The 22,962-nt window shown below is 39.8% G+C and overlaps 1 protein-coding gene across 1 annotated transcript; it reads left to right on the top strand.

Moving 5' to 3' along the window:
• Positions 1-16,019: 16,019 nt before the first annotated feature.
• Positions 16,020-22,779, top strand: LOC134856107 (syntaxin-12-like). Its single transcript, XM_063872471.1, has 2 exons — positions 16,020-16,375; positions 22,241-22,779. The coding sequence occupies exons 1-2, from the start codon at positions 16,023-16,025 to the stop codon at positions 22,674-22,676; spliced, it is 789 nt and encodes a 262-aa protein (XP_063728541.1). The 5' UTR covers positions 16,020-16,022; the 3' UTR covers positions 22,677-22,779.
• Positions 22,780-22,962: the final 183 nt, after the last annotated feature.

The following is a 22,962-nucleotide window of genomic DNA, read 5'->3' as shown; positions in this document are numbered from 1 at the left end:
TACTAAGTTTTGTAGCGTAGTAAAAACCTTTCGTGAATCACCAGAAGAAAAATTTGATCATGCGACTTGAAACATTCTCAGTGAAAAAATGAAAACCCGTGTGAAAACTCAGACATTTGTTACCTATTCACGCGAAGTAGAAACTTAAAACAGATGAGAAGACCTGGCCTTTTCAGACCCTGATTACCTTGGTAAGTCGTTGAAACCATACATTGATACCTTCATAGGTGGTGGCTCAGATAATTTGCTGTTTGGCATTATATACTTTTTACAGAACTTTGAAGGAAATTTTGTCCAAAAGGTACTTTAAAAACAGGCATTTTACGACGTGGAATCCTAAATTTTCTTGTTCTTTTGTCCACCAGTGTAAGTAAACGATTTTCGAGATAAAATATTGATACATTCCAAAATCGGAAAATAAAAAAGTTGAAAATTAATTTTTTATTTTTTGGAATTAAAAAGATAAAATTAATAGAATGTCTGAGCTTATTTTTATGATCGGTTGTCATCTCGTAAATGTTTATTTCTTTTAAACCTGATGATACACAAAAATGCAAAAATGTTCGTAATTTACATTTTTGGTTCCTGCTGAAAAAATTGATATAAACTGATTTACAGACGTTAAAACAACATAAAAAAAAGTTTAACGGTTCTGAACAAAAATAAATTCTATCCAGCAATCGAATAAAAGCAATATCATGTAAGAGTAATGGTATTGACCAGGATTAGTTACCCTGGTGATTATACAGGGTACTGGAATCGTGTTGAAAACTTTCTTAAAGGAACATAATATTTCCACAATATCAAAGCGGTGGAGCCTCGGGACCACTTTTATTTGTTCTGGACTCCGACAAAAGGTAATTAGATTTATTGTGGGCACAATGACTATTTTTATTCAACTCCGGGCGAATCGAAAAAAAACTGTGATTCAGCATAGTTTCTCTATTAAGCGAATTAAATGCATTACTAAAGTCAAATTTCAGTAAGACTGAGCATTTCAGGTGGTCATCACGCTCTATCAATTTTCTAGAGGAGTGTGCAGCAAATTTTGAGATAGCCTAAGTGTTAAGACAAGCTTAATAAATACATGTGATATTTTTGACATTTTGGCCTGTTTGTCGAGCGCTCTTGGAGGGAACTTAGAGACAAGTTTGTGTGGGTAAGAAGTTTTGATGGGGAGTCCTGTGGTGCGCCTTTCGACCTTCGGAGCTCGGGTGAGATTGTTTCTTTTCAGCGAGTTTTATAGATTTTGTATTGTTCTTCAATTTGAATTTGTAAACATTTTTTTTTTCATTTATAAAATTCCATCCCTGTTATTATGGGTTAGTTCAATCCCCCTGCGTCCAGTCAGTTTCCCTTTTTTTTTACCCTCACACCACGCCGTCAAGATGAGGAAAAACCACAAGGAGTGTACAAGCAAAGAATGCTTAAAACCTTCAGGACTTTGAAATTTGACTAGATGTGCATGTTGTTCTTATTGGTATCATATCAATTGTATAAATATAACTCTTAGCGACTCTAAGTTGATTCAACAGTTTCATCGTTTTGTGTGTGTTAATGTGAAGTCTGTCAAAAATGCTTCAATTGCTGATAATTTAGAGCTCGATAGTTATGTAAATACAGCCATTTCTAATGTTCGAGTGCTCAAGAGACTACTTAAGTACTCGCGTCTTTCCTTGGCAGAAAGTCTTTTGGACAAAATGGAAGATGTTTTTCTACAAATTAGACAATATAAGTTATTGGATGTTTTTTCTTACGTCTTTCAAAAAAAGTGGTCACAAACAAACGATAGCAATGTGCTCCAGAATAAACAAAAATTAATAGCCACTATTGTTTCACTGTTTAAGCCTCTTCGTCAAGGGTCAAATCCACTCTCACATATCTCCAGATCTCGAGAAGAGAACAAAGCTAATCAGCAGCAAGCTCGATGATGGAAATATAAAGGAGGAATAAGGCTGGCTGCTTAAGAAGACAAGATCGCACCTTTTTTATCCCTTACTTTGATAAATTTGTATATAATCACCCAAAAAGAGCTTGTATAAATGCCTCAAACCCTGAAAATGTCGATAGTTTTTTGTGATGAGTTCGAGGTCTGCAAAGCAATTAGGTCTATCCAAATGGTGCGGGAGCCGGTCCGAACAAGATTTTCCCCCAAGTTTTCAAAGACCTTATTAGTTAACCAAACGGCAATGTGGGGCTCGATTTCTTGATGTTATCAAGTTCCTAAACTTTACAGATGAATGTAAGCTACCCGAACGGTTAAGACCTTTCTTTTTTAGAAAAACTTGTCGCCCTCGTAGAAGTAGACGGAGTTTTGCGACCAATTGCCATCGGCAACACGCTCAGACTCATCGCGTCTAAATTTCTAGGAAGCAATACTCTCGCAGAGCGACCAAATTTTTTGGGAATTTTCAAGTAGGATGTGGCGTTAAACGAGGAGCTGAAACTTCTGCACACTCTTTTAGATATTTGATAGAGCGTGATGACAACCCGATGTGCTCAGTCTTACCTAAATTAGTCTCAACAAACTATGCTGAATCACATTTTTCGAAACGCCCGGATTTGTACGAATATACTCATTGCGCCTACGGTAAGCCAAATTATCTTTTGTACGCAAATTCCATCATGAGGTCAGCGGATGAAACACAACAATGTAATCCCGATCTCCGCCGTTTCTCTGAAACGATATAGATGCTAGTAAATGCTAACAAACATTTGGCATTTAGATGACGCAAACTTAGTTGACGACTACAAGATAGCGCTTCGAGACCTTAAAAACTTACTGAAATCAGAATAAGAATACAATTCAAGCCTAAACACAGAAAAAATTGCACTTTGTTTTCTAGGATAGACCACAAGTACGCAGTACAAAACAATATTAGGTAAATTTCCAAGAGTATGTCCAATCAAATCCAAAGATGAATTTGTAATCCTGGGCTCCCCTATAGGCAAGTTTTGTCAAAAAAACTGCTGAATGAAAAAATAGCCGAGCTGGATAAGGTTATTTCGAAGGTTATTGTTAAACTGGAAGCACATTATGTGTTTTATTGCCTAAAAATTTGCTCTAGCACACCGAAACTCCTATATTTTTGCGTACAAATTGTTGTTTTTAGCATTTTTTTTTGAAAAAGTACGATCGATTTTCAAAAAATTCTTTATGAAAGGTAATTTTTGTAAAAAAGAATGATTGCAAACAGTTCTCCCGGCAGCCAAAGGTGGTTTTGGTGTGTCTTCCTCTAGTCTAATATCTTTGCCCGCTGTTTTAGTCTCAGCAGTGGGAGCGAAAGCTACCTTAAGTCAGATTTTCGGTTTGGAGCTCGGAAAATATAGTATTGCATTAGAGTTTTGGTTTGATTCAGCAAAATGTGATGTAGGTCAGGAAAACGATATCCAAAAGAAAATACACGGAGCGAATTTTTGATAAAGATGTTTCTCAAATGATTTTGAAACTAAAACCTACTGATGTAAGAGGTTCAAAGCTTACCACGATAAATTCGGATCGCAATGGTTAAAATTCATACCGTGTAAAAACTTAAACTTGATTTTGTCGAATCAGCAGCTCAGAATTACAATTGGACTCCGCCTGAATTCACAAATTTGTGAAAAACTTGAATGCATTTGCGGAAAAGATGTAACCGAAGATGGATGTTATGGCCTATCTTGTCTCAAGGGTGCAGGGAGGTTCTCTAGGCATTCAAACTTGAATACCCTTATAAAGCAAGGTCTAACCTTCATTAGTATTCCTTCTGTTTTAGAGCCACGACACCACAGGAAAGATCAGAAGCGACCAGAAGGGTTAACGCTTATCCCATGGACTGTTGGTGGGCAGCTCTTGTGGGCTAAAACAGTAGTTGACTCCCCAGTCACTAGTAAATTAAGCGCAGGCTCAGTTTGTATCTCTGGAATGGTCGTGACCGAAGCCGAGGCCGAAGATCGAAAATCGAACAAATTTAGAAATTAAATCCTTGATGGATATTTTTTTCATTTAAAATTTTTTGAATTTTAATTTTAGGGTGACGCCGGCCCTAGCATTGAGTTTTTCCTGAAGATGCTTCGTAAGAACTTGTGCATTTTCTTGAGGTAGGTAGTTTTCTTGAGAATATCTGTGTTCTCGGCACTATTGATGATAAAAATGCTTCTGAAGAACTTTTTCTTTTTTAGAGCCAAGGGAACAAAAGCGCAGATTTATATAAGTATAGTAGTTGTAGTAGTAGTAAAAAAACGCAACTCCATAAAAATAAGAAGTAAAATATTAGACAAAACACTTGGTTTGAATAAATGAAACAGTGACATAAATAAAAAGTAACCCAAAAATATGGAAAGACTTAGGATCGGCAGATGGAAAACTTACAACTCTTAAAGTCAAAACTTCGAGTTCTAAAGAAAAAGTCCAATGAAAGTATAATTGATGAAAGAGGGCTTTCAAAGCTTATCACATTCAAAGAGGGCTTTCAAAGCTTAGGTGCGCGAACAAAGAAATTGTTGTCTGACTTGAATTTGTAATAATATTAGATGTCGAAAAAATTGTTTTCACATGATCGTGTTGTAAAAGACCAGGATTTGAGCTGAGGAATTTTGACATTTCTACTTTCTTATTTTTCATTTTCCATAGGAAAACGAGATCTGGAGCAACCTGAAAACAAATGAGTAGCAAATTAGTGTTCACAGAGCCTCAAATCAGATCTGTCTTTTTGAGTCACTTTCAACTCTGGTTTTTTTGTGCAGGTGTTAGTTCTCTCAATCTGGTTGGCTATTAGCCTAATTGTTGTGATAAACTTAATAAACAGTTTTGTTCTGTTTGATGTATGTGCCTGTTTGTGAAGCGCCCTCTTATGGTTTTTAGAGACAGGTCTGTGAAGTGGCGGTGGGAAACTGGAACTGGCCTGAAGATTCTGGTGGGGCACCGCTGGACCTACTGAGCTCGGTTGAGATTGTTCCTTGTTTTTGATATTGTAATTCAATTTTAAAATTTAAATTAATTTAATTTTCTTTGATTTTTTCTATTTTGCTGATTTTAATAAATTCCCACTAACCGCTTATCATCGGTTAAATCAGTCCCTAAAGTACAGTCAAAATCCTTTTTTTAACCTTTATGCTGCGTCAAGATGAGGAAAAACAACAAAGAATTGCTTGAAACCTTGAGGACTGATAAATTGGATTGGTTGTGATTGTTGTTGTAGTTGGTATCATATCAGTTGTGAAAGTATTTCTCTTAGCGACTCTAAAATAACCCAATGGTTTCAGTGACTTTTATGCGTTGATTTGAAATGCGTTAATAAAGCAACAATAGGTAATGATTTCCTGCTAGACACTTATGTTAAAACAGCCATCTCAATTGTCCGAGTACTCAAGAAAGTAGGCGGAAAGAGTACTTGGCGGAAAGTTTGTCGGACAAAGTAAATGACTTCGTCTACAATGTAGAAGACGTTACAAATTGGCTAACTTTTTGACATCGTTTTTTTGGAGCAACCGAAAAGAAGTGGACGCAAACAGACCAAAAGCATGAGCTCTTTGATATATTAAAAAATTCGAATAAATGACGTGTCACTTTCAAAACCCCATCCCCAAGTTTCAAGCCCGCCTCTGAGTGACCTCGAGCTGAGAATAAAGCTAATTAGTAGTAAGCTCGATGATGTAATTGTAAAGTAAGGAAAAGGCTGGCTGCTTCGTATGACAAAATTGCTCCTTTTCAACTGATAACTATCAGAAATTGTTGTCTAAGCACCCTCAGCGAGCCAAACTTGCAGATCCAAATCCAGAAAATGTAAATTGTTTTTTCGTAACCCATTTCGACCTATACAAAGCAATAATATCCGTTACGAACGGATCAGTAGCAGGTCCTGACATCCAAATTCGTTATGCAAAAAATTTCGTAATCCATTTCGACCTTTACAAAGCAATAATATCCGTTACGAATGGATCAGTAGCAGGTCCTGATAAAATAGTTCCTCAAATTTTTAAAGATCTGGTTAGTAAGTTCAATGGCAGTGCAGGACTTATTTTTCTGAAATCACTTACTAAGCTGATAAACCTCATTAGAAATGGCAAAATACCCGTACCACTAAGACCTTTTTTGCCGCAAACCTTATTGACCTCATAAAGATGGACGGTTGAGACCGATTGCCATAGGCAACACGCTGAGACTTATCGCGTAAAGACGGAGGGTTGAGACCGATTGCCATAGGTAACACGCTGAGACGTATCGCGTCTAAATGCGCGTCTAAAGGCCCCCTCCGAGAGACAAAATTTTTTCGGAAACATACAGGTAGGATGCGGTACCAAAAGAGGAGCAGAAATAGTTGCACACTCATTTTGAAACGTAATTGAACGCGACGACAATCCAAAATGCATTGTTTTAATAAAACTAGATTTTGAGAATGCCTTTAACTCTCTAAATAGAGTAACGATGCTGATTCATGTTTTTTCAAATCGCCCGGATTTGTACAATTACACCCATTGCGCGTATAGTAATTCTAGCTACCGTTTTTACGGAAGCGCTGTCATAATGTCAGAAGACGGATCTCAGCAAGGTGATCCTGAAGCCCCACCCCTTTTTGCGGAAACAATTCAGACACTAGTGAAACAGTTGGAGTCGAAAATTAATATCTGGTATTTAGATGATTGAAATTTAGCCGACGACTATAAGGTAGTACTCCGGGACCTTAAAACCTTCTGAAATTGGACCAAACTTACGGTCTGATAAGTCGGTCGTGTTTCCTAACCTGGATATAAACAGTACTTAACAGTAGGGGCGTGTTTCCTAACCTGGAAACACGCTTGGGAGCGGTCCCAGCCGTGACCATCTATAAGCCGCAAAGCTCCAGCGAACCCGGGCACAGAACAGATGTACAAGATCGGTTGGGGGAAGCGCAATTGAGAAGAACGATCAATCCTAGACGAAGACTAGGGCCTGTCCTGTCAACTCGACAGCGGAAACGACCAGCACCTCTAGATCGGGTACGAGATCAGAGACGACAAGCTTCAGTCGAGAGGAGCGACGTCCAAACAGGAGCTCTCTAATGTGGTCGAGACCCATACCTTCTCCCTGGCACATATATAAAGGTGATCTGATGAAACTGAATCTTCAGACGGTGAGTTTTGCAGCAGATGCCATGAGGATGCTTAATGGAGCTAGGTCATCTGAGCGGATTGTACTCGATAACAGGAGTGAACTGGTTGATAGCTGCTGGCATAAACTTCAGCTCTACAACCCTCGAACAATACAATGGGTCCAGTGAATGCGAGACCGTTACAAGACGTGAAACTGAATCACGATGAAGGAAATCGTGAAGAGAGACCTGGAAGATTCCTGATAACGAGGGCGCAGATTGTACAACATGTGAAGATGTTCACGCAGATGAAAGCATCACCAGGCTATGTAATAGAAAGAGCATACCCGAAATAAGTGATGTTCAGAGATACGGTGGGTTGCAGGCGATAAAGAAAGACGAAACCATCTTTGCTGCATACGAAAAGGCAGAAATGAGGAAGGCCAAAATCATGATAGTCGCGAAATCAGGCTTTGTATATACCTCCAAGTCTCTGTTTTGGCCTGACATAATAATGTTGGTGGCGGTCGACCTGGATCTAACACAATCAGTGTCGATGGCGATCGGAGTGCAAAGGCAGACGGATATGAACCCAATCACGATTGTTTCCGCTGGCATCAATGACCATCTACACGGCAGGGGTTTCATGAGCAGACTCAGAGAGCCTACGACAGCCGAAGCCGCTGTATGGCCAGCGATAAAAGATATCCTCGAGTCGATGGGTGAAGTAGTAGATACCCTGAAAGAAGGTTCCTTCACCAAGATAACACCGAGAGCCGTGTTCGCGCTATCACCGGGGTATGCACATCTCCCGGATGGACTAAAGTTTGTATATGCGATTGTGGCTTTGCTCTCGGAAGGGAAATATGATGTGATCATATCGGCCCCAAATCGCGAGAAAGAAATGCAGAATCTGAGACCACTCAGGGCTGAACTACCTGCGGTGTGGTCGGATATCTCGAATGCGATGAGAGGATTCAAGGACCACTCACTACACATGCTAGTACTAGACGAGGTGCTGGGGTTGGAACTGTCCAACTTCAGTCGACAGCTCAAATTGAAGCCATGAATAGATTACGACCATCGAGTAATTGTGGCGATGTCGAATGACTTATAGTTTCGGGGAACGGACATAAAGGAGGAAGGAGAGAGAAGAAAGAACTCCAAGGATACCAGAGCTCACTTGGAAGCGATGGTTTTGAGAACCAAGCCAGAAGCTAACCAGTTGCTACACCTAACTCCACGAGTTTTGGCATTGGGTGCGGATGTTTTTGAGCAAGGCCCAGTGATAATCAGGAAGATCCATGCCTACCTGGTGAAAGAGGTGAACCTGGCCGAAAATGCCGAGGAGATGGCAGCCGAGTTTGTAAACAGAGTGTGCCAAGTTACCCGAAGGGGGAAGAAGGCTTTGAACGGACTGATAACGGAAGGGCTGGGAGCCGGAGAGAAGGCTTTCAACGGAAGAAGGCTTTGAACGGACATGCTGGAAGGGCTGGGAGCCGGATGGACCGCGTCCTTCTTGGCAAAAGTCTACTCAAAACTTTCTCGATATTTGATAAAAGAAATCCTCCAAGCAGTAGTGGAAGTATCAATCGTCGAAATACTAGCCTTGTTCGTGGCGTTTGGAGCAGAAAACTTCGTAAAAGGACCGGTTGTGCTGCTCACCGAAGGAATTCAGAACTTTCGGCTGGATGGACTTCTAACAATGATTGCAATAACACATGGAAACTTGGGAGGACTAATGAACTTGACACGCTACCCAGATGAGAGAGAATATGAGGAAGTTCGACGTGAAGAAAGCCACGGATTCTTGGAATAAGATAAGAGATTTGAGACATACTCTTATCCAGTACCTCCTGCAACAGAATCGCTTTGGAACAGGAGAGGATGAGACGATTGATTGGGAGGAAGACGTGAGACGACATGTCGGGGACATGCCCCTGCTAACGGATCTAAGCTTGGCTATGAGGACCGATCCCTTAGCGTTGATCAGAGGAACCACGGTGTTTGTGACGGTAATCTATGGACCAGCAGTCACGTTTGCGTTCCCTGATGTTAAGGTGGAGACATACAGGAGGTCGGTGCTGCACCTGAACCTCATATCAGCAGTGGACGGGCGTGTGCTGAACTGGTGTGAGCAGCATGTATTGCGAGAACTCATGATCGAAGATTTGTTGTTTGGAAAGATAGCAGAGCCAGAAATGACGGTCGTCAACTTCGACGATCACTTTCGTGATCGTATGGGAGAAATGGAGAGAGGGCACATTGAAGTATTTCCGAAGCTCTGGAATCTAAGGCCCTATGACAAGACAAATGGTGAGATAACAAGAATTCGTCGTCTCACTACAGCATACCAAAAAGTGAGAGAAGAGACGAAAGGCTGGGGTGATTAGAAGAAGCTGCTTGAGGAAATCCCTGAATTCCCTCTGATAAGACGGATGTTGCTCGGAGCAGTCTCCGTAGTGCAAACTCCTAGGCTGAGAGTGTTTGAGACCAATGAAAGGAGGGTAGCGAAATTCTCGGAAACGATGGATCCGTGTTTTGTGGGCAGCAATGCCGCAGTGTTACAGTATACGCGATTTGCTTATACGGATCAAGCGACGAGAAGGCGCATAAGCAATGCCGCGACTCCGAGCCTGGAGCGTTTGACACGGAATGGGCAGAACTGAATTTGGTGCTTATGAGGATGAGAGACAGAGCTGAATTACCTGAGGCCTACCTAATTTTGACGAGTGTGAAACCAGAGCTAACGATGGGAGGAACGCTACGGATGAGAACCTTCCTAGCACCCTTCGGCTATGAGGAGATCAAAGTAGTCTATGGAGAGGAGGAAGATCGATCAGCCGGCCTGCTAATCATACCGAAATTTTCGAAAGGGGTCTGAACGGAAGATCAAGGGCCCTCAAACTCGAAAGATAGATCAGAAGGAGATGATGGGCAGGGAGGAAGCCGTCGATCGGAAGAACTTATGCAAGAGGATCCCGATCAAGCAGAGAAGGAGGACGATAAAGCATCGACAGGAGGAATATCCAGCCTGGATTTCAATTTCCTCGGTGACTTTGAATACAACGCAGACGCGTTGGAAACGACTGAACCAGCAAACGAAGGTACTTCGACACTGGAACCTCCGTCGCTTTTTGTGGAAATGAACCGGAATTTGCCGGAGAGCAGCTCTTCGGGGCAATTCTAGAGACAGAGAAGAAAGACTCCTTATGGAATCACCAAGGAGAAGAAGGATAGAAGGCGGTACCAGAGTACCCTTCTTAGGAACGTTACCCGAAGAAGAGTGGGAGGTGCATCACCGACATCATGAAAGCAGGGTGGGATGTAGATTGGACAGAGCGGCCTGTATGGAAGAAGTCTGGACAGTAGTTCAGAGCTACGGAAGCCAGTCCTTTTTGAAAGTGGGTCTCAACCGACCCTTAATGCGGGAAGTCCTTGACGAATTCGACGAGTGTGAAGGGAGATTGAGTGAGTTGTTGATCAACTCAGCCACTGACGAAAGTGAAGCAAACTCTACTATCAAGATGACGAAGCAAGAAGATAAAGGAGAAGTGGTATATCTGTCGAGAACTAGGAAAGGAACGATGCGATTAAAGTTGGTGATAGATCAGATTAATGAAATGAAGATGAAACTAGGCAGCAAAGTGATACCGAGGAGAGCGGGAAAGACAAAGGTGGATTCTGAAATCTCGATAAAAGCTGTCAACTCAGTGAAAAGAAAACGAGTCGACGAAGCTACGGATTTGGGACAAGGTGATGATCGATTGCCTGGCACCGACAGAATGTTGACTGATGTAGCGATGGTGCCACCCATTCTCATGGCAGGGATAAAATCAACAGTTTATACATCCAAACCGAGTGACCGCATTCTGACTGGAGCAACATTGGAAATGGAAACACTCAGCCAGTGTGGGGAGAGTACCATGAAAGACTTTAAACCGTCTCCAATGAACCACGGAAAGGGAAGTGTCGTAGGACAACTAGTCCCAGTGGAATATAACCGACTGACACTGTGGGAGAGTGTATCAATAGAAGAACCCGCCGGTGGGTACATGGAGATGTTGGAGTACAGAAACTCGGCCAGAGGATACTTAATGGCTCTGGAAGACAAAAGTGCCATGGAGGGTTATCTGAAGACCGTGATGCAAGGCACCGCCCTCAAGCAGAAAGCATATGGGACTCTAGCATCGTCTGAGATGCAGGCAGAGACGATTGAGCAGTTGGTGAGCCTTCCATGGAAAGCAGTAGTGTTACGGTATTTCGAAGAAGAAATGAGGACCACACCGAAGATACACGCTCTGATAGCAGTACCTTACGTGAGAACTGAATTACAGCTGCGGTTCGCCTGGTGCATGATCGGACTGACTCGCGGGGAATATGATTCAGAAGAGAGGAAAAGATCAAAAGAAGACAAAGTATTCCCGATGACGAGCATGAGAGATCTGATAATCCAAGAGGGAATGGCAGTAGCGTGCGCGAAATGGAGAGACGCTCTCTGTTTCATTCGGTTCATGATAGAGCAAATGTCAGTGCCAGCCTTGAACACCTGTGTCAAGATACTGAGAGAAGGCGATGAACGAGCGAAAGCCTTACTCTTGTTAGCACTGCTAGACGAGCATCAAAGTAAACCAATGAGGGTGAACATGAAAGAACCTGTGGAGCTAGAACCCATGAAGAAAATGGATGAAATCAGGAAATTCTCAAACAAAGAGCTGAGGCTCACTAAGGAATCTATGGGAGCAATGCCAAATTCCAGTGAATACTGTGGACCGATCAGGAAGAAGTCCTACAGTTACGTGTCAGGAATCATAGGGGTAGCGTAGAATCCATTCTTGAAGGAAGACATACGCGATTGCTTCTTTGTTTACGAGCAAGCATTGTTGCTAAGATTCTGGACGTCTAGAATTGCAAGGATAAGAAGGCTGGGACTGGTCTTGGAGGAAAAGGTGACTGCACCTTCCGTGCCAGAATCCGACAAACGAGTAGAGTTTGGATTGGGATTCTCAGATGAATTACTGAGAACGAGCTTGATGGTGGTATGGGAACTGATGAGACCCTCATGGTGTCCTAGTCCCAACGCTGATTCGATACTACTTGCAACACAAGATGTACAGAGGGAACCAAATTCAGACTGTAATCTGCGTGATCTTAATATCATCAATAACGTGATGACAACAGCCTCTAGGAACAACGGAGAAGACAAAGTAGAGTTGCGTGGCTGGGGACCAGAGGACTGGATTAAACCCTGGTAGAAGTCTGTGGACTAGAAGGTCACGTTTGTGGAGGCCTATATTGCGTGAAAACCCTGGAGAAACAACACAAGCAGTTAACAATAATATTTGGGAACGTTGTGATGAAAGCTAAAACGGAAACGGAGCTGATCGCAGATTGCCATGGAGGAACCGAGGTGAATCTAGTGACTGTACTAGGTTTCTACAGCATGTTTGGTTCTTTAGAGTCACTATTGAATCTAGAACAGAAACATGAAATGGTCACGGCCATCAGTGTAGAAGTGTTCCCAGGAGTTTTGCAGACTGATAAAAAGCACATAGGAAAACGGAGAGAAGCGATCGAGGCGTAAATGAACATCCGACACAGTGAAACTTTTTGCAGACCATCGGGAGCGCGATATTTGGCGGGATCGACATTAGCTCCAATGTGCAAGAGCAGATACCCAGCGCATTTCGTAGCTGTGGATGTAAAAAGTACGAGAACGATCGTGGATCAGGCCTTCTCAGTGCCAAAGTGTGTAAGACTAGCGAAAATGTCGGAAAAGTCTTATGAGTTACTGTGCAAAATGTTCTCAGCAGTTCCAGAGAGAACTAAGGAGGAGTTGGAATCGATACTGGGAAAGAAGTTCATGGGATACGTCAGTGGGAACTTCAGTGACTTTGAGAGACAAAAACAGAGAGGATCAACCGTTACGGATTACAACACAGTAGATGAGAATGATGAAGTCCACCGAGTGATGATGGAAGTGGAACCACTATTGGAAGCTTCGGGAAAGCGTAATTGGAGGAGCATCATGTTAACACATGATGAGTTTCCCTGCCATTGCTTGCTGTAAACATGGTGGTATCCCGGGCGTAGTAATCTGGTGTTGATCTGTGACTCTGGAGAGCTGCTCTCCATGGGTTTACCAGACTCATCACGGCCCATAACGATAGTGATAGTGGGAGTTATGATGGAGATACGATGGCTGAAAGCTCATGTGAAGGAGAACAATAGACAGGAGGCACCAACGAGAGAACAATTGCAGAAATTGGATTGTCTAAAAGATTTAGATCTTTTTGAGACAATGTGCAAGATTCTGAACATTCTGATGGAATTGAAAAAAATATGGGCAAGAAGACGACTGATGCCATGATTTAGAGCCAACATGACTGCATGGTTATACGCATATGCCAAAGAGCATATGTCGAAGCACGGCAGAGTGTACAGTACCTATCAGCTGGACATTGGAGCAGGAGCTTTCAAGCGAGATTTTGCAACTCATCGGAATGCAGTGACCACCGCCGTAAAGAGAATCTCCAGGATGAGTGAACGTGATGAAAGGGAGAAAGAAGAGATGTTGAAGTAAGATTTGGAGAGAAACGTGACGTTATGTCTCCTTAACAGCTTCTGCAGGAACAGAGATCTAACGAGGGGTAAACAAAGAGTAGAAGAGCAGAAGTGTTGGAGGACTGCTTCCAACAGCGTCAGAATAGCTACCGATGTGTTACAAGACACAGAAACTCAAAGTGCAGAGTCAATGTCGCTTGAGGAGGAGATGGAGCATTGACAAATAGCCGAAGAACAAGATGCAAAAATAAACGAAATTAGAAGAATTTAGAAGTTTTAGAACTTCTAAAAGACGAAAAAAGAAGAAACAAAGAAGTGACGAAAGAGAAGAAGTTAAAACTCAGAATTGTTTTATATGTATGACAAAAAACTCAAGTGAGAAACTAAGCAACCAAGTTCTAATTGAAATTGAAAGAAAACATTTTAATTCAGTTTTGAACAATGAAGATTTTGTTGCATTTGTAAATTTGTATTTTGACTTTAGTTAGTGGCTTTAGAGACGCTTACTATTTATTTAGAAAGGCTTGAGTGAAGATTATTTTTACATATTCTAGCCTGCATGATTGTTTTTAATCAACTAGGACAACTGATCACTTTGTGGTGACATGAAAGGCTTGGGTAATATCTTGAAGAGGGTGATTGTTTCATTGTTCTTTCTAACCACAGAGTTCCTTAGTTTTAATATTCAGGACCAATAACAATTAAAATTTCCGAAGGGAAGAAGCATAGTAGGATAATTTTAGCTTGTTGGTTGGCAGGATTGTCCAGCAAACTTACACTTTTTAAAACCTAGGAGAAAAAGTTTTAAATCAGGGCATTGACGTTGGAAGTCAGAAAAAAGGTTTTATCTTAGGTCATATCCTCAAAGTGTAGATACGTGAAATAATTTGGAAGGCTATAGTAGTGTAGTATGATGCCATTTATATTCTGCAGTGAGTCGATTTGACGTGGATAAAAGTGACTTATTGCATTTTGTAAATTCTGTTCGATGGCACTGCACCATTTTTACGAACATTACGAGATTCATTTGGGACATTGATCGGCTGTGGGGAGTATGTGACATTCGACCAGAATGGTCGAAAATGCAATTTCGGATTATTAGCAGCTAACCTTCCGAATTAGCAGTTTTAGAGGATTAACGGTGTTATTCGGACGATTGAACGAATCGTGAAGGCTAGAATATTTTGGTATTTTGACTTTTTAAAATTTCGAGCGATGACGTCATAATTCTGAGAAACGTCAAAATCGGCCATTTTGGAAGACATCCAAAATAAACAAGAACAACGATAGTTGCGACGGTGACAACAACGATAATCGCGATAAAAAACAAAAACAAGAATTGAGCGAACAGCAAAGTTAGCAGAGACCGCTCCGAGTTGCAACGATTGTGTCGCTACAATCGTTGCAAGACCATTCACAACAACGGTGAAGGGTAGAAACCAGCATTCCGGAGAGGAGATAAGGGTGTTGTTTACCCGGATTCAAGAATCCGGAGGGGTCTCGGGACTTGAACTTAAATCATTTTATACAAAATTTTAGCTTCCCTATTATGTCCTGATTTAATTAACATCTGAGTTCACTTTCTGACGATGAGAAGCTAGGGGTTAAGGGAAAGGGTTGATCCATCTTCGATGGAGAAGATGATTTTTATCTACTGAACAAAAACAATAGTAATATAATAAGTAGTAGTAGCCCTGTTTTTAGGAGTGACCTCGTGGTCTGGAGATACTGAGACCCAGCCATGAGCTCACTAATTTTGCATGTAATTAAGTTAATTTGAGTGTTTTGACCCAAGCCGAAAGCAGTAACGTTTTTGTCGACTCGATGTTAGAAAGACCACCAAAAGAACTGACCTTGGTAGAGACGATGAAAAGCATGTAGAGCTTAGTTTAAACGCTGGCCAGTCGTTTTATAGCTTAGCTTTATTTTCCGTCGATATGTACTTCCGGGCGAATGTTACAACATCAACACTTGTCGTCTTCCTTTATCATTATCACTTCCATATCTAGAAAGTTCCTACAAGGATTTTGACTGCAATACGTGATGAAGGGACTCCTGACTGTAACCTCGGTCACTATGATACTTTTGACCTTCTGATTACCTTTAAGAAAAAAAAAATCTGGTTGGCTTGATTCCCAACCATCTGACTCTCTTTACTTCTATCCACATTGTACGTTACTCTTCCCTATCTAGAAAAATCCGAGGATTTTGACTGGTTAATCTGATGAAGGCACTACTGACTGTAACCTCGTTTACTATGACAGTCTCGCCCCGATTATAGTTTAAAAAAAATAATAATATATAAAAAAAAAATGAAAAAAGCTTCACAGATCTCATTTACAACAAAGTGATGGACTATTAAGAGCCTTGTCTAGACCAGTAAGCTTCTGTTTTGTTTTCAGAGTGACTATGTCTTACGGATCTACCCTCGGAGTTAAGTCCTCCGGGACAACGGACAAAGACTTCGAAGACATGATTAATCTCATTAAAAGTCATATCAAGCAAATAAACAACGCGTCGAATAAACTTAATAAAAGTATGTCGTCCATCGGCACGGCCAGAGATACAGCGAACTTCAGAGATGAACTCAGAAACCTAAATTCCCAGACAAATCTTGTTATCAAAGACACCAAAAGAATGCTAATAGACGTTGAAAGAAAGTTTTCTAGCGAGCGCAGCAAAGTTATTTTGGCTGACAGATTGTCAAATGATTTCAAACAAGCATGTGAGAATAATGCTAACATCCAGAAAAAAGTTATCAGGTAAAATTTAGATTATTTTTAACGCTGATATACTAGCTGGAAGGTGTTAATGGATGTTTGATATTATTAACGAGCAAAACGTTATTTATTTAATTACTGTGCAGACCGTTGTTGAGTTTTGATGTTATTACCTTTGAGATGTGCAAGAGTACGGCAACCGTCTGGTACTGTAGGGTGCCGCCCATCCTAGGGACAGTAAAGGCGCTGAAGTCAATCCCGGAAAACCTTAGCTGGAAACTTTATTTATCAATCGGATTTCGAGCAACAGCATATTTTCTTATTTTAAAAAGAAAAAAAATTGTTTCCACAGCAAGAACTTTTTAGTTAAAAGCGTAATATATTTAGATTTATGTGAATAGGTTAGTTTCATAATATTCCTCTGTCTTTCGGAGATATTCTTTAATTTTTTGTGGTAATTAATAGATTTTTTTTCTTTTTTGGAAATTTCAGTTTTCACTAGTGTGGGAAGGACAGCTATTGTAATCGGGCATAGACGTTTTCTTGTTCAAGTATCTGATGAATGTGAATTCAGACACAATTAAAAACAAGGATAGCTGGTTACTGTGCAAGTGGCCGAAATTAGACTAAAATTCGAAATTTTAAACCAGTTTTTCTCGACATGGGGGAAATTTTAAATGTGGTTTCATTCACGACTAAGGGTTTTTATATAATATATCACTCAAACCAGTCCGATGATTATTTGTAGTACCTGAATTTGCGTGGAAAAAACTAAAACACGCCTGAATACAAAGTTCCTCCCCATTTTTCAAATGATTGGAACAACAAAAAAAAACTAACCGGCATAAATTTTACAGACACGAAAAAATCACTTCAACAAAATACTTTTTCACAAGTGAAACTTTCGTAAAATATAAGCGATAAGTTTCAACAATGGTACTTGCTCTATATTTGAACGTAAAAAGTACACAATTTTAAAAAAACTATGGCTAATGCTCTAAATGCTCTATGGCTGATCTTGGTTAATTTAGATGACAAAAATAGGAGAAACAGATTGCTTAGAACAAAATCAGAGCCAAAAAGAACTCTTAGAATCTGGGAGCGATTTACGCGCTTCTACAATAATTTTATTTCACTAGACAAAATTTTGATTTTGAGTGCTCTGTATTATAAAAGCCATGAAATATAGGTTTTTTTTATACATGAACGCAGATCTTTCTAAATCTGCGATAGTGAAAATTTCTCGAGTCATTTTTAGCACAACTATTGTTAAAGCAAATTGATAAGATATGCCATATTGAGTTTTTCCGGATTTTCTGAATAGTGGAAATTATAGGCTTTTTGTATTCCAAGTAAAATATATTGCCTCTAAATTTTCAATTTAATTTCTTTTTCGTTGTGATTCTCTGAAACCGAAGAGGTGACTATTTTCTCGTAACACCCGTGTTGGCCTAATGGTGACCACTCGAAACGTTGCTATGATAGTCAACAAAATACTCGAACTTTTCTTTATGCTGACAGCTTTTTTTTATGAGTCACTATTACATGATTCATTAGCTCAAACGCATCAAACAGCGCTACACTAAACTGAGCGAATTTCAAAAATCAATGAATTAAAGTCAATGAATTTCAAAAAAATCAAAAAAGAAAGTTGCTATCGAAGCGCGAATTAATCAAAGTGATATTGAATATTGGAAATCGTTTAGGTACTTAGTAATAACAATAGACATTAATTTGAGTTTTCTTAATCACGTATTTATTCTATCAAAAAAGAAAAGCGTTAAAAAGAAACAGTTAATACGTGTATACGAAGCATTTGAGCTACCTAGTATTCAATATGGAGTTCTAATTTATGGCATTTCAATCAAAAGTGTTATGAAACAACTGAATAATGATCTCAAGAGACTATGCAGAATAGTTTTCGTTAAGCGCGGATTCGATACAATTAGATCAAAAACACAGAAAGTTGGAATATAAAGTAGCACCGCGTTTGTATAAAAACATCATTTTAAATGCTATTTAAAAAGCAGGTGATATACAATCTCGGTTTTCTCCGAAAGTCGGCAACAACCGGGTCGTCAACTTCAACAGGTAGAGTTTCGCGCAGGTACGCAGCTGTGCCACGCGGTACAGCAATGCCGAGTCGGTCTTGTGAAAACTGTCGCTCTGTCGTCGCCGGTAGCTTGCGTCGCACTTTTACCAAAGATTAATATAAAACGTAGTGTATCAGTGCTCAATTCCTGTTTGATAAAGACAGGTATTATGTAAATGCCGTTGAGATCGGGTTTTTTATTTTTATGATTTGAGACGCTTTGGAAAATTCTCGTTTATCTCAAAAACTAATCTATCGATTTTCAAAAAAGAAGTACCAGTGGGAAGTCCGACCAACCCTATGTGTCTGCTTAATTCCCTAGTCTCTTTTTATCTTACCTCACTTTCTACAGGTTTCGAAAAAGTGTGTGGGGGGAAATTTTTTGACCCAAAGTTTTGGATTTTGTACGATTTCTTCTAAAACTGCCCGTGCGAATCTGAGATTTTGGGTTCAACTGATAGAACACGTTGTGGGAAGCTCTCCTGCATAAAGAGGCTACGCCCATTTTTGTATGATAGATTCGATTAGACATTCTGTTGTCATTTCACTCGCATAGATGTTGCAGCAGATATCTAGGGTTGCGAATATGGATGACGCATATGCGGCAATAGCTTGGGTCGGGACCTGAACAATGGCCACTTACCCTAGTTTGCAAGGCAACTTTAAAAGCTCCCATCTTGAATCATCAATCTCAACATTGAAAATCAACTGCAACGTTTTTCTGATGCTCTCATCGAAACGATGTAGGGAATCGATTTTCAGGAATAGTGTTAAAGTTCGAAGTGTATGCATCCTTTTTGGAATGTAGAAAGCAACATGTGATGGAAGCGTTTGCTGTTGAGTTAAGATAGACCGTTTCGTAAGCGTTTTCTCCAATCGGGAACTCCTATCACATGAGGGAAACTTGCTAAGAACGACTGAATAATTGAATTCTTCTTTCTAGCATCGTCACAGTGCCATCTATGTCTGGAAGCATCATTACTTGAGTTGTGAACATCGTTTTTGCTGAGAAGATCTCGAAATTGTCTTCGGATTTGCTGAGAGAGTTTTTCTCAGAATTCCATCGAAATCAATCCAAGTTTTAGTTCCGCCTAATCACTGATTCCGCCTATTTAGCGGAAAATAAGGTAGAGCGTTTGAAAACAAAAACGCTAATTTTTTTTAACAAAAAAAAAACTACTTATGATGTCAATTTTTGTATTTGAATCCATGAGCGTTCACGGAGTCGAAAAAGAGTTGAAAACGTTTTTTCACAGAGTTCGAAATCGAAGGTGATCTTCCATTGAAATTAATCCAAGTTTTAGTTCCGCGTAATGACTGATTGATTCCGCCTATTTAGCGGAAGGTAAGGCAGAAAGTTTGAAAACGTAATCGCTCATTTTTTTAACAAAAAAAAACAACAATTTTTGATATCATTCTGTGTTTTTGACTCCATGAGCTTTCACGTATTGTCGGCTTAGTGGCCCCTCAGTAACTACTAAACGTTTATTTTAAGTTTTTAGTTCTGTTTCTCGACTGTGTTCTTGAAATTTAGTTTTTTTTCTGTCTCATTTTTAATTCGCATGCTTGCAAGCTACCCTTACGTTGTATTGCAATTAATAGAAAACCTCGCTTCACCTTTTGTAAGGACGCAATGAAAGAAAGAAATTTTGTCGACCTTTCTTAGATCATCTAAATTGAGTTTCTGAGCTGTCCCGTGAAAATCACTATGAAGACCCAATTTTGGCAAAAATTGCTGCGCAGAAGAAACTGGCCATAAAAGGCGTTTATAGGCACTTAAGAAAAGTATTGAGCAGGGTGGGAGTTTTAAACGTTTTTTATCCAATTATACATTAAAACATATTTTTTACGAAAAAAAAACACGTTGAATTGTTTCTACAAGAAAGTCATTTTCCCCGCTTTTTCGACGTCCAGTTGATTTCTCAAAGATCCGTAAGTCATCCCAAGGGTTGAAAACTGGCGCTCTACTCCACCACTCGACCCTATGGCGTAAACAAGGGCTTTAGCCAGGTTGACTAACTCTTCGTCAAACCCGAGATGAATACCGCTTGACCACCACGCTGTGGGCGAAACCGTTTGGTAACTTTCTGCGAACAGGTACCTACAGTAAGGTTGTTCGTAACCAAGATACTTTGTAACTTGCCATTTTCAGTAAATAGGACGCTGAATGGGACTCTCCGACTGTATTGAACGTGTTCATCAAGTAACACTTGCCGTCGAGCTTAAAAGAAATGCCTATGACAGGGTCGTTAGTTGTCGTCAAAACAACAGGCGATAAAAGTGAGGTGTGAAACTTGGAGCACTATTGCAACATAACTTTAGCTTTATTGCGTCATTAGCCGAAAAACGGCTTTAATTGTGTATTTCAATCAAATTGTTTCAAATGTGTTTTTCTCCCGCTGTTTCAAACCGTTTTTTTAAGCCTTTGTTTTAAACTGTTTAAAACAAAGTCCCCCACCCTGGTATTGAGGATAAAATAGCATTACGTTTGGCGCGTTACTCAAAATTACTATACGTTTGGCGTCTTTAGAAAAATTTAAGCATCGGTCAGCCAAAAATGAAGGTCTTAAAATATTACCAAAGGGGGGAACTTTTGGGTCGGCAGAGGGTCGAATCCCTGATTTTCGGAAATTTTTGTATCGCAAACGTTGCAAAGCTCAGCATCTCCTCGCTTCTATGTCAATTATATGTCCAAACTAACTTTGGAGAGTAGTAGTGGCGAAATGTGGTGCTTGTCGCTTTTTTACTTTAGCGATAAGCAAGGTTATTACAATCGGGTACTAGACTTTTTTTCCCATAAACAACTTTGTGCAGAGGATGACTGAAGTTTGTGGTCATCTCCAAATGCATCTCCATTTCTACCGATATTCCACGTATAACAGCTGTAATTCAACAGCTGTTGATATTTGTTTCACTGCTGAAAATTTTTTCAGATGTAATTTTTTTGAAGGCTTTATTGAATTCGACGCAATTTTTGTCGGCTTACTTAGTTCTGTATTTTTTGCCGGTTAATTAATTCTGTATTTTTTGATACGTTTTTCAAGTATTTTTTTCTTCATTTGTATGAGGGTAAATATAGTTCTTGGTGTTCTGGTTTTTTTAGGCGCCCAAATTTTCTGTTAGAAATGAAACTTTTTTTTGAATTTTTCAACTGGAATTTTTTTGCAAAAAATTTTCAATTTTTTTTCGGATACATGGCTTCTTATTTTTTTTATGGCTGAAGTTTTTGAACAAAAAATGTTTCGTCGTTTTTTGTTTCCTTTCTTCGCGGTTTTTTTACTTGTTTTTTCTTTGTTGTGATCTAGCTCTTCTACCGTTGCGAAGAATATTTATAATTCTTGATGTAATTGGGTTGCTTTCATAGATTTTTAGAGTTTTTTTCAGATTTTTGGCAAGTTCTTTTCGGCAAGTTCTTTTCGGCAAGTTCTTTTCTGTGGAAATTGTTTATAATTTTTGGATTCATGTTTTTGAATTTTTTTTTTCTTGTTGGATATGCAGATTGTTTGTTTGCAAGATTTAATTAAAAATTTTCAAGTACTATGGGATTTTTGTATCACAGTTTTTTTATTTAACATTTATATTTTACATTTTTATTTAATATTTTGCAAAAATGATCTTGATTTTTAGCGTACGATTTTTTCAACAAAATTTATTCAAGTTTGGGAGGCGTTATCTTGGATTTTTGGAGCTTTATTGTGTATCGTTAAAGGTGCGAAGCGTTGCCTCTGTGTATAACATGAGTTTAAGTGAATTATTGGCAGTTTTTATTTGTTTGTAATTGAATAGTGGAAATGAAAATATTCTGCTCGTTTTAGCACTCTTAAAATGACGCTGAACATGGCTGCATCGGACGGTCATGGAAATTTATACGAAATGACTAGAGACGAGGCGAACAACGAAGTGTCGGTACAAGTGTACGCGCAATTACAAGAGAGGGCACAATCAGTGGAAGTCGATTCTGCTCTGATTGCCGAAAGAGAGCAGAGAATAAATCAACTGGAGCGAGACATGTTGATGATAAATGACATCATGCGTGATGTTGCAGATATGGTGCACGAGCAGGGCGAAGTCATTGATGACATTGAAGCGAACGTAGAGCGAACACGCGGACATGCTGAACAGGCAAATGAGCAGCTTATTCAGGCGAAGAGGTACCAGGCCAAGTCGCGCAACAAGTTGTGTATCGTTTTAGTTATTCTGGCAGTAATCGCAGCTGTGCTTGTTTTAATCATAGTACTGTCCTTGAAATGATTTGCTTTAGGCGCTCTTTAGCAATAAGTGGTACACCTGAGTGAATCTCAAATTTAAACACCTCGAAACTAAGCGACTCCTAGTTTTGGTAACCGATCTCAATCATGACGTAGTACCCTATTAGGTTGCTACTAGTTCAATGAGTAAAATGTCAAGTTTTCATTCCGAAAAAGAAGCTTCATTAAAACAATCTTTAGTAAGATTTTAAAAAAATTAATGTATAAAAGAACTTAATGATTGAATGTAGCGTTGCTCTTTCAATAAGATATCTACGCTGGCTCAAAGC

This window comes from Symsagittifera roscoffensis, unplaced genomic scaffold (assembly GCF_963678635.1).
Source record: "Symsagittifera roscoffensis unplaced genomic scaffold, txSymRosc1.1 SCAFFOLD_489, whole genome shotgun sequence".
NCBI lineage: Eukaryota > Metazoa > Xenacoelomorpha > Acoela > Convolutidae > Symsagittifera > Symsagittifera roscoffensis.
This window is presented reverse-complemented; position numbering and strand designations above follow the sequence as displayed.

Bases quoted from the DNA above. Each gene is read 5' to 3' on its own strand.
- LOC134856107 (XM_063872471.1), top strand. From the start codon at position 16,023: ATGTCTTACGGATCTACCCTCGGAGTTAAGTCCTCCGGGACAACGGAC. The intron at 16,376-22,240 runs GTAAAATTTAGA...TGCTCGTTTTAG, and splicing joins ATCCAGAAAAAAGTTATCAG to CACTCTTAAAATGACGCTGA.